The following is a 12,534-nucleotide window of genomic DNA, read 5'->3' on the forward strand; positions in this document are numbered from 1 at the left end:
TTTCCTAAATGTTCCCTGAAGGGAAGAATAATCCAAAGTCTATATTTTCTGTGGACACATTGGCAAATTCACGTGCACAATTACAGCAGCCTTTCTTGTCTAGTAAATGGAAGACATCGCGATTCATAAATAAAAGGCTGAATACCTGCTCGGCACACACAATATGAAATGCTGTAGGCTGGTTGTTTTCTTTGGATAGTCTTTTTTTGTTTGTATGTTTTTTGGTAAAGCTTGCCACATTTACAACCTCATGGAAGAATACTGAGTTTAGCTTGATAAAGAAAACTCACCATATTTTTCATAGGAATGAAAACTTTGGTTGGTATTAGGAGCTATAGTTTCTATTCCTCTGAAAAATCTTGTAATGCCCCTTTTTCTCTCTATTGGGATTTTATTTTGTCCCATTTCCTTTGACCTCCATAAAACATATTAGTAAATATCTCAGCTTTAACTTCATATTTCATATCGGAAAACTTGTTTGATATTCTCTGGGCTTCTCAGCTGAGAACTAAAGTCTTCAAGGCTTTTTTTCCCAGTGATTTGGATTACATGCTTGTCATACCAGAGAATGCTTTTTCTCCTCCCACTGGTTTATATTTGAAGAACTAGATGAAGCATTGTCAATAAAGACATTATAAGATTGACCCACCTTTTCTAAAACATATAAGCTGCCTCATATGTCCATTGCTAGCTTTTCTCCTCTTATGTTTTATTTCATGTTGTGTTGGTGTGTGACATTTTTAGAGCACATGAATATAAACTTTCTATTATGGTCATGTATGAATTATATTTTAAGTAAGTTCAACTAGTGAGTTGTTCTATGTGTATTTTCTTTCTATTTGTAGCACAGATTTCTGGAAGTTGCCTTTTTTTCCTTATACACATACATACAAATGATTTATAATCACTATGACCTGTCTATCAACATACCCACCTGGACATCTCTGCTTAGAGAATGTCGATTTGATGTCATTATTTCCTCAAGTATTTTATCATGCAATGCATCAATAATCTTCTTTTTTATATAATTGAACAGTATTAAATCTTGAAGGAAATCAGTTAACGGATGCCTAGCAGGTGCGTTTTTTATTTCCAGATGTTAGTATGCTGTATTCAGCCTGAATACCTGCCTGTGTGGCTGCATGCGGATCCTACTTGACAATATAATGTAAGTTTTCCACATGTTAAAGCAGCACTGTAGATTTGCCTTTGTTCAGACTGCTTCTAGGCAAAAATGTCTCCATCAGATGTTTTTTTCAGGCCAGGCAAACTAACAGCTTTGGATCAAAAGACTTGTCTGCTCTCCAGGGAAGCCGACTTGGGTCGGACCCAATGCAGATTTCATGCTATTACGGACTGCAGAAAACCTGGATTCTGTTTTGCTCATCAGCACATTGCCAATGCGCTGCCATATTTTTTCGTGCTCACAATTGCAAGTTTGTGACAGCCTACATTAGGTCACGAATACGGCACATGTCTTGCTGTATAAATCAGTGTTTGCATCACTTCCTGAGGTGCCGACAGTATTTGGGATTGAAGCATTAAATAAATGCAACACACCCTGTGCATAGTGTACTGATCTGTAGCACAATGTAAGTGAATGATTTCTTTTTCAATGGTTTTAAATTTGAAATTGGGGCAAATTGAATATCATTGGGTGGTTATGAGTTAAATGAATGTTTTTACCTCAAATTCTGATCCATAGCATTATGAATACGAATTTTGGGGTCTTTAAGTCATTTCTAAAAACTTTTAAATAAAGGTAAACACTGAAAAAGGATAACAAAGATACTGAGAAAAAACACATAAAAGAAACAAAACCTTAGGGACGCACCAATACTGAACACTGGTATTGACTGCTCTGACATATTGGCAACTACGATTGAACTGACTAACATCTATGGTTGAAAACTACCACTATCAGCATCTTCTAGTGGCCACACTGGCTGTTGGTATCAGCCCAAAATTCACAGAATGCACACTCCTATAAAGGACCAACTACCTACATTGTTTACATGCAAGTTTTAAGAACTATTGTCCATTTATATACTCTTGTGAAATTTAAATCTGAAAATTTTATCGGAAAGTCCAGCTGAATTAATCACTGCCTCTCAATATATGTCCAATTTTAAAATTCTGTGATAATGTCAATTATTTTGTCTCTGTAGTCAAACAAATCACCATTTATTTGGTGGAGAAACTTTTTCCTTGTTACCTTTGTTGGACCTACTCAGTACTTTAGCCATCGCTACTTTTTCTGATTCAGCTCCATACATAAATTATTATGCAGGGCAGTTCCTAAGTCTCGACAGCAGCTCAAACCTCGCCTTGAGCTCTGACACAAGCAGTAGTTCAGAATAAGCGTATCAAATTTCATCAGCTTGCCTGTAAATCAATCACCTCGGCCGCTCGATGAAGGGGGCATCGGAGTTAATGCACCAAAGGCAAGGGGCAAATCCGGAGGTTTTTTTGTTGCTTTTTTTAAACTGTTATCTCTTGTAGGAAGTTCCAAGTGTGGAAGCTTTCTGACAGCTGAGTTTCGACTCACACAGCTACAAACACTCAAGCTGGCAAGTTTAGCCACCTGCAGTAATGAAATGCCTTGCTCAAGGGCAAAGTTACGGTAGTTGGCCTTGAAGGGAAGGATTTTATGTTCCCTTCCAGATCCAGATTTTCCAGGTCTATCAGATTTAGACTAATTCCTACAGTATACCTCCAGGCTTCTCCTGCTGCTCTGACCTTTCAAGGTATATTAAGTTAAATGATTATCTTCCCAATGGTAAAATGTAATGTTAAATTGACATTGTTAATTCATATTGCATGTTTTATTCATAACCCTGGAAAATACTCCTGCTATCTCGTGTGATACCCATGAATTTCCACCTTCAGTATGTGCCTCATCAATAGTCAGCGAAACATTTTAGCTGCAAACTACACAGTACATTCTGATGGCATGATTACATTTTGTAAAAACCATTACCACAGGAAATGTGTGCAGAATTTTTAGCAGCGAGTCTTTTGTTTTTCTTTCTATTTGACGAAACAGAATGTCAACTTTTTAGTTTATCTGCATGCTCCCTGTGGAAATGCCTTGTCTTACTCTTATTACATTTAACAGAACTGCAGGCATGTATATAAACTGCACACTGTACACCTAGAGAGAATAGTTTTTGCTGTTTGTAGTTTTCCATTTTATACAGAATGAATAATGTCGCCACCACTCTGACCCTAATAAGCAGTTGGCTCGGTATTCTTTTGTCGTGCCAGACAATTTCTCTTGCTGTTCTGCAGATTATTCTGTGGAGCTGATCTTAGATCACGATCAAAGACAGGATTTGGACCACATGCAAACCAGCACCCTTCAAACAACACAGTCGAATCTGCAATTCTAACCATGTTACTCCTGATCTGTTGTAATTATCTAAAGACCTTCTGTCCACAAGAGGGAAGTGTTATCACATTCATCCCCAAAATCATTTACAGCCAGTACCTTCCTGTTTGGTTGCTCTTGAGAGTAGGATGAGAAAGTATGGAAGACGGAAGGGAAAAGGTTTACTGAGTGTGGTTAGTCAGCTCTCACAGTTGCTTCATGATATAAACTAGCTCTCTACCCCCACCCCACCAGACACACAGAGTCATGGTGAGTCATTTTTTGCAGTAAAATCAGATTCCTCCACTGTCACTTCCTCTGTTTTTAATTTAGGAGCCATTACCTCACTAGCAGTGTATGCATGGATAACTTTGGATCATAATTCAGCTTTCACTGCCCCAGCTTATTTTTTTTTTTAAATTGTGGTTTACTTGAGGTCTGGGGTTTCTGTAGGCGTCACTGAGGAGATTCATGGGTATTCCCCACTTGTAAAAATAATATACGTTCTCAATTATCTAATTAATTTGAAGTTGAAAGTGTAATAATTGACGGGTAAGTCTTATTGGGCTTTGCCTTATGAGATGAGCCTCAAAATATGTGCTTCACCTTTGGCCACTGGAAATAAATCAAATTTGATTTTGATACTGGATTGTTTCCGTCTGCTAGACCACGCAAAACAGACAATAACAAAGACAGAAATAGGATTCATTTGGCTGTTAATTTCACTGACTGAATTCTCTGGCTCCCTCGATACTATGAGCTAAGAAATAGTTTTAATATGTAGGCCATGTATTCACTGAAATATTTTATTTTGATTCTCATTTCTCTTTTCCTGTCAGACGCCTTGCCAAGTGTCAATAGTTTCAGTGGCTCCGTTGGCCCTAAGGGGATTCCAATATGTGAGTAGTGCGTGCACTGGATTATTCCACTTTTGTATACTTATACGGGTTGTGCCATTGTCTTCCCACATCCCCACTCAGTCTTTTCGACAGATCTATCCTCCAGCAGTTGTATTTTTTACTCCTCTGGGAACATTTTTAACGCCTGCTCCAATCGTGCCATATATGAGACCACATGGCATGCAAAAAAAGTTGAGAGCACCCCGAGTAGGAGCTACTTGCCTGCTGCAGTATGCCAGGCGATGCTTTTTGCAGGACAATCCAAGCTCCTCCCTTGCACAACGTCATCCGATCCCGATCTCTCTCCCAAAGCGTCAGCGATAGTCAGCAACATACTGTGGTGGCAGATCAGCGGGGCGGTACGCGCAGCAGGATAAAGCCACACTGTATTTCATCCAAAAAAGAACCAGAAAAGGGGGCGCATCCCACCATTTCTGGAGTTGCAACAACTTCGCCGGCCTGGTGTGCTGATTTCTGAAAGCTGGCCGTGGCTGCACACCGGGAGAACCGGGACATACGGAACTAAAACAGGGACCATTCCCACTAATCTGCAAGGTGTTGTGCTAGTTTTGCAAAGGAAGTGGAAAGAGAAACAACATTGCCTCGGAGGAACTCTTAAGTGTTGGAAACTTCCCAGTAGAGCATCGATCGAGGACCTCCCGCCCACTTTACCTCAGTTCCACAATACTGGAGGGGGGGGGGGGAGAGAGAGAGTTCAGCAGGCGCTGCGGTGGATGGAGCAACAAAGGCTATATGGTTAAACTGGAAGAGCTTCTTTGATAAGAACCCAGCGCTCCTTTCTGTTCTTGCCTGCTATTTTGTAAAGCACTTCTACGCCTAAACAGCAATTCTACAGCTGCTTGGATCTTGCTTTGGGGACCAAGCCAGGTTCTCCTTAGTGCAAACTCTCTCTGGCAGACAGGGAATCGCCGCAGACGAGAAATTGATGCTTTGGCACGGAGAAGCGCAACACCAATCCTCTAGTTTTGCGAAAGTCTCCTACTGCTGTGTAAGGGAGGTAGACTAGTTTGGACCGAAGTGGGATTTCCAGAAGTTGCATGCGGGGTCTGTGTTGTGTCGAGTGAGCACTATCCATCTACTCTCAGGTTATCAGACCAGATCCGGATAGTTGAGGTGCCATGGCGGTGTATGTGGGGATATGGGCGCTCCTGTTGGCGCTGAACATTCAAGGTAAGCCGTAGAAATAGACTTCAGCAGTGAATCGTCTGCCTTATTTTATCATTAGCTCCCTGCTTTCTGTGTGTGTGTGTGTGTGTGTGCGTGAGAGAGATGCATGATGTTCCCGTAATGACAGACTTGATTAGACAAATGCACGAATGTGTGGATTGATAAGACTGCATGGCTTATGTTTTGCAACAAAATGTGCGACAGGAGTGAGGAAAAAAAATGGAAAGTGGTGTCTGCCTTTGAATCCAAAACGGCTGCAGAATACTTATTTAGTTGCCAAAAAATGAACTTACCCCGGCAGCAGGCAGATGGCGATAAATGCGAGCCATGTAGGCCAGCAGCCCTTTAAGTTTTTCCAATATTTCATCGTAATGGCAGAGTGCAGAGACACAGAGTGCACTGGAATGATAATTGAAACATATTATCCTCTGCGCCTGCCTGTTAGTTGATTTATTAAAATAGTAAATAATTAGTACTTACAATAATTAAATATAATTAGGATAGATTTTAATTCCCACATTTTAATCTCCGAATGACACATTGGGGGCTTTGTTTTGTAGTTTCCTTGTCGAATAATCATATTTTCAGAAGAATGACTCATGGTGACGTTTAACTCTCTGTCACACTGAAACCAATTCTTCTGGGAGTTTGTGTTTTGGAGTGGGTGGTGGTGCTGAGCGAATTAATATGTGAATAATTGAAGCAATACTCTGACATTGATCACCCTGGCATTAAAGCTTCCCCAAAGTGGGGCTGATCATTAAGCAAATACCTAAGAACTGTATTTGACTCATTTTTAAGGTGTGTCATTATTAACAATCTTTTAGTTGGAACGCATATTTGTGCATGTGTGTTCATGTTTTTGGTTAGTTATGCAGAGAGGGCTTTAAGGCCTAGCTGAAGATTTACCAAACTGTTTACATCCTAGACTGATAAACTCTGTAAGGGGCCCCCAATTTAAGTAAACAATGGAAGAAAGTCAAGTGTGGTCTAAAAAAGGTCACACCAGAGTTTCGATGGGCACTAATACCCTCATTCTTCAGGTTGTACGTGTTTACTCTATGTAATATGTTGGAGCTCTTACTTTGGTGATCCCCTTTGAGCCTAATAGCTCTTAATAAGTCTTTACTAGAGAAATATTCTGGCACATCCTGTTTTCTTCAACTCCTTTGAGCTTGAGAACAACCAAGATGTTGACCTTGTTCGCAGTGAGGCTCCGTGTGGCTCCATGCATTTAAGACTGATTGAATACTTTGATCAAAAGCCCTGTCTGATTTATATTGAGATGATCCCTTTGCTTGTGGAGAAGATCAGGATTAACTGGTTCCCTTGGGATTCACGGTAGAAATCTTTTGAAGCTGTTCAATGGAGGGAGTGGAAAAATGTCTCGAAAAGTGCACCTAAAGCGTCCTGGAAATGTCTTATTTGAGCAAAGCAAGAAACGTTTTCTAAGCGTAATCAGAAATGTATGAAAATGCTTTGCTCCTATCTCTTTTTTTATTGCTGTAATTGATTTAAAACCAAAGTGAATACATTATTAATGTGTTTCGACATCTTCATGAAGAGAACAGCTTTGAAAGTTTGTGTTTCAGCATCTGTTTGGACCCATTTCTTTTGACAAAAACAAAGATTTGCTCCTTCACCCTGAGGTTAAAGGGCGTCGCCATAAATGCCCACCAGCTTTGATGGTCTAATTGATATACAACATGTTCCAGACTCTTTCCTCATTACTAAAGCACAAACAAGTGGGAAAGGCCCTAACAAATGCAAGTCACAGCAACCCATGTTGCAGCTATCCACGAGGGAAAACCATTTGTGCTTGGTAATAACCATTCGTGGAAAACCCAGCAGTGCCAAATTCATAAACACAGAAATATTCTGAGACGCTCGCCAAATAGATTATCAAATAAAAGGAAGATTGAGAATAATAGATCTGCGCATAATAACAGCAGCTCTGTTCCTGTGTTCGTATATTAGCACTCAGTCTCTCCTGTATTCCAGACTGATATTTAATTGAGTGTGAATGCAGTTAGCAACCAGGTGGTTGTTTATGGCTTGGCTCCATTCTTTTGGCCCCGGTGCAGTAGGAACCCATATAGATATCACTCTGAGTGGTGGGATAAGGGGATTTCGGAGCTCTAATTCCTCATCTTAGTTGGATTTAACGTTTGGGAAATGAACTATGAATGGTGGACGAGTGTCAAGTTTGAATGTGCTATTATTCAGGATTGGAAATTATGTGGCTGTGAATTATAATCTTTGTAATAACTTGGCAGCATGAAAGCTAAAATCATTCTGCTGCAGACCCCTGTTGTTCAGCTCTCTTCTCCGTGTTTGTCTACAGTGTTCAGTCATAAGCTACTCTTGTGATGGCACTACACAGCTGCACCGTCTTGCGTCCGTGACCTTTAACTGTGCTTAGTTGTTGATTAGATTCTCACATAATGTCCCATGAGACATGTGAATAAGTCTCAATGTTGCCCTTTTTTTTTTTTTTCTTGATATATGGCTTTCTTGTTTCATCCATCACAGATTAGTTGAGCAGCTAACTACCTGGTTTCTATGTGCAAGCTCATCATCAAAGCCTAACACACAAGACTTCATTTTGACTTGTGACGAACGGCAATGTGCTGTGCTGCTGCAGCAGCTTGTATTTGACTCATTTGAAGTACACTGAAAATCTACTTTTGTTTGGAAATGTCATGCACTTCAGTTGGATTGATTGATTGATTGGGGAGTCAGGGGGTCGAGGGAACATTTCAGACAAATTCATAAACGGATTTGAAGTCTTTGCTTGATGTTGAGTGTTGAAACAGCCATGTGGATAATTCCTTTTTTATGACATGGGAGGTAGGTATACAGGCTAGCCTTTGGAACATTGTAATTAGCATTTTAGCTTTTAACTTTTAACTAAGTTAAAATGCTCTTTTGAAGAAAACTGTAATTGCCGCTCCATGACATTTTGCATTTCATTTGGGTGACAGTTGTGATATAATGAAATGGAGAGTGTCACTGTGGGATTGTTGGGCCTTGATGGTTTCGGTGTGGATGCAAATTGCTTTGATCCTCGCTCCTTTGGGGAGTCTCCCGTTGGTCCCCGCTGAGGTGATGGATGGGTGAGAGCACTCTGAGTCCTGGGAGAGTAGCTTGAGGGGAGCTGACAGGAGATTAAGCTTTGCTTTTGCCAGAAGAACTAATGGAGGCACTTGGCCACTCAAACTTCATCTCACTGTGTTTAGCTCATTGGGGTTGTGCTGTCATCTCCTTAGCAAATCCTTCTCAAATCACTGCATGAAATGTCCCTGTAAAGGGTAGATTCTTTTTGTGTGTCTGCTGTCATTATGGAAATTGAATGGCCCTTCATTAATTTCAGGAGGTACTCTCAAACAAGTGATATTTCTTTGTTTTTTCAAAGTATTGCTCTATACACCTCTGCCGAGGACAAGAGGCACATTTTCTCTTTTCTTTGTTAGTTCATGATGCACATTTCCAGCCCCTGTGGTCTTCACATAGAGTCTGCGTGTCACAAAACTGATGAATAAAACATGATGATAAGCACTGAACCTAAATAATGGAAAGGTTATGGCAAAATAGAGTGTTCCTTGCATGCGGATGACTGCACAAATACTATTAAAGACTGAATGAATGTTAAATTAAGTTCATCTTTCCAATTGTTTGGAGTTAATAGTGTACATATAGGATTGTAGTTATGTTTCAGGGCCCCAAGTTAGGACGTTACAGTCTTTTGCATGTTTCTCTGATAAAGAAATAGTTTGGAGCTGCGCTCCAGTCACTGAATGAAGCTATTTTAGGAGACGTTTATTCAAATATCACAAGTAGCGTTTGTCCCAGACAACAGCAGTTTAAAGTTACCAGATAGCCTGTTTTGTAAGAACATGCAGTTCAGTATCATATATAATGTTTTATTTGGTCTTTATTTTGGTGTATAGTGTCTGTCAGGTGTCCTCTCTGCATCCTTTGCTGTCTTAACACCAGACAGTCACCATATAGAAACAGGATGGAAAACACATTTATCAGCAAGCTGCAGCTGCAATTTTATGCTTTAAATCATTGAAATGCTTCTCTGTTTCAAGTCGGATCGCAGTATCAGCAAAGTGAAGGAAAGGGAAATCAATAAAAAGGATCAAATCTAGCCCTCAGCTTTTCTGATTTGGCATTAATCTGTTCAGTCGTTTTCTTTCTGTTTAGCCGAACCTTTTCAAGGGATTAAATGGTTAAACTCCAGTTCTGATCTTGAGAATGAGAATTGACTAACTATACTTGTTCCATGTTTTCTTTACTCTTTGTCAGATTGCTGTTGCAGCATCTTAGGATAGGCTTATTATGGTTGCTGACTAGATGTAAATCTTCACAGACGAAAAAGTAAATAATCTCACATGCTGGAAGGATTCTGACAGTCTGTGCTGTTTTCATGAGACACCGTCTTGGCTTGCCAATAGCTTGTAGAGTTTCTCTGAACCGTTTTTTCCCTTTAGTGCTCTGTTACTATAGTTACTACCTGTAATCTGTCTTTTTTTTTTTTTTTTTTAAAGAAAATTGTATTTATTTCTCTACAGGATCTGCATCCATTTCTGTTTTTCAAAGTTGTTGTGAAGGGAGAGCAGCCTTTTAACGGGTCTTTTTTGTTTTTTTTTCTTTTTCCTTTCTTGTATTTTCTGCTTCATTGGTTTTAAAGAAGATGCCATATGGAAGTACCATTCATTGCTCATTGCAACTGGGTTTACAACTAGAGCATTTAGTCATGGGCTGATCAGGGATTGAGAGTGTGGATAATTCCTGATCTTTTTACTAAGGCCGTATACTTGTAAATAAAGCAGATCTGATCAGCACAGCTCCCAGCCCCCCCAGTGTGACTGCCTGAAAATGTCAATTTACAACAGGCAGCTGGGCTGGTGGTGTGCCTCCATTAGGGTGCAGAGTACTACTGGAAACCAGTCAGTGAACAACCTGCTGAGTTTGAAGAAAAAAGCGGAAAACTGATGCTTAGAGGTTCCCAAATTTACACATGATTAGAATGCTACAGGTGGACGCACAGACAGTGTCACAGTGCACACAGTCTGTTCTGTTACCCACTTGACTTGATCAGCTTTTAGGTTTTGTTTCATTGGCTGTGAGCTCATATTGTCCAGCTCTGTAAGCCAGACACTTTTGTATTTTACTCACAAGCCTGCTTTGTGAATTACACCAGCTGGACTCGTTTTAAAAGTTGATGGAGTAGTTGATACTGTTGCCATGTCTTCTGCTGTTCCACTCAGTTGAATTTTGTGCTGACTTGTGCGCTCTGTTGACAAGAGCTGGCCTGCAGCTCTGCCTCTTACTGTCTTGGGTCAAACCGACATATCAGTTGGCTGACACATTAGACAAGTGGAGGCTATAAATTAAATATTAGCTACAAGTTCTTCCCTGGAAACGGTGGCGTTCTGATGATGTTGTTTTTTGTTTTTTTTTTTTGCCTCGACTTAATAATGTCACTAATAAATACTAAAATTGTATTTCTCTATTTATCTTAAGTGTAATGTGGGGTTTTTTGTACATTTTTCACTTGCCACAGTGACAGTTTCCTACCTTAACTTGTAAGGTTAAAGTCACCATCAGCGATGAACAGTAAGCCTGACCCTATTCTATCAAAATATGGATTTCTTTTTTATTTGTTCTCACAGAAAAATTAATAACAAAACTAAATTCTATATTTGGGGTTGTGGTTTGGGGCTGGGGTTGGAGTTGACATCACAGCGCTAAATATAGTGGCGGTAAAAAAAAACCCTTTTTTTGTGTCGTTAGAGATGTCTTGTGTTTTTGAAACACTTGCGGCTGAATAGATGGGTTTTCCATCCCGCTGAAAGCAAATTGGGATGAAAATCTTGACCTCAGACAGGTCAACTTTTAACACAGTGAATGTCTGCACAAGCTGCCTCCAACGTCTGACTAAAAACTGCCTTGAAAAACCATATCTGTCAATCCCATTACAAGCCTTCCAGCTCACCCACTGCACATGCCATCCGCTGATAAATACCTCCAGGGGTCAGGCTGAAATGGAATATTGGCTTGCAGAGCACATTCAAATGAAAATATAGAGGATTTCTAATATTTAGCAGTGTTTCTAGTCTTTATAGGTTCGTAAAATAGTGAGGAATTTCCGTCATTGTGACACACAGCAGAAGCTTTCGCGAGGCTCAGAGTTGATCTCCTGCCAGAACTTTACATTTTTCTCTTTTTACTTTCTGCAAACTTGGGTGTACCGCCCTCTATCTTTATTCTCCCCTTTTCTCTCTCTCCTGTTTCCTCGCTTTGCCTTTGAGAACGGTGCGTGCTGAGAGTCGGCTTGGTTAGCACTTGATACAAAAGGGGGTTTGTTTCATGAAATGTTTCCCTTTTTAATGAGTGATGGTGTTCGCTCATTTAATATTCCGCACTGATATCTCTCTGGGAGCTGACTGTGCTTCAAAGCAACAGCGTGGTTGTAAATGGGGTGGGGCGGGGGGACCAGCAACCGTGGTGGTGGTGCTATAAGAAAGGGGGGCTGCATAGAAAATACAAACACAGGTTTATTTATTCTCGCTGACATATAGTTAAGCTCCCAATGTGCTGCAGCTTGGCGTAAAGCTCCTTAGTGCCCTAGTCCTGTGCTGACAGACTGTCAGAATATGACTGATAACAGGTCACCTCATATTTCTCTCAGTGTCTTTCATTTATTTTTGCGCTGTTCCCTGTTATGATCAATTTTATAGGTTATTGCTCAATTCAGAAGGATTTATATAGCTTATATGTGTGCGTGTCTCTTATTTCTCCTATGGCCTCACAGGTGACGTGTGATTTCCCAATACTTCTCATTATTAATAAGACTGAGGTCCACTTTGTGGTAGAAATTCTTCATATTTCTGCACGTAGTTCAATTTTGTTTTGAGAGCAGTGAAGATAAACATGTAGATGGCCTGCAGTTTGGCATTGATCCTTCCAGTTTGTTAGCAGGGTCTATGCCAAAGCAACTAATGCAGTCTGCTATTGATTCCTCAGTTTCAAGCCTGGCTGAATTTCACTCCAGTGTTGCATTGTTTT

The 12,534-nt window shown here is 40.2% G+C and overlaps 1 protein-coding gene across 4 annotated transcripts in view; it reads left to right on the forward strand.

The window, feature by feature from the left end:
- The first annotated feature begins 4,527 nt into the window (after window positions 1–4,527).
- The window catches only part of nectin1b (nectin cell adhesion molecule 1b), a 162,467-nt gene continuing 154,460 nt past the window's right edge, over window positions 4,528–12,534 (forward strand). For 2 of the 4 annotated variants that reach the window (XM_085429105.1, XM_085429104.1), the window contains exon 1: window positions 4,529–5,460. In XM_085429105.1, coding sequence (XP_085285231.1) covers window positions 5,409–5,460 — 52 coding nt within the window. In that variant the 5' untranslated portion in view covers window positions 4,529–5,408. Of the gene's footprint in view, window positions 5,461–12,534 lie in introns of all 4 variants that reach the window. The other 2 variants (XM_085429102.1, XM_085429103.1) reach the window with 2 other exon arrangements.

The sequence above is a fragment of the Rhamphochromis longiceps genome, linkage group LG14 (assembly GCF_057381845.1).
Source record: "Rhamphochromis longiceps isolate RC_006_pf linkage group LG14, R_longiceps_female_GT1.1, whole genome shotgun sequence".
Classification (NCBI taxonomy): Eukaryota; Metazoa; Chordata; class Actinopteri; order Cichliformes; family Cichlidae; genus Rhamphochromis; species Rhamphochromis longiceps.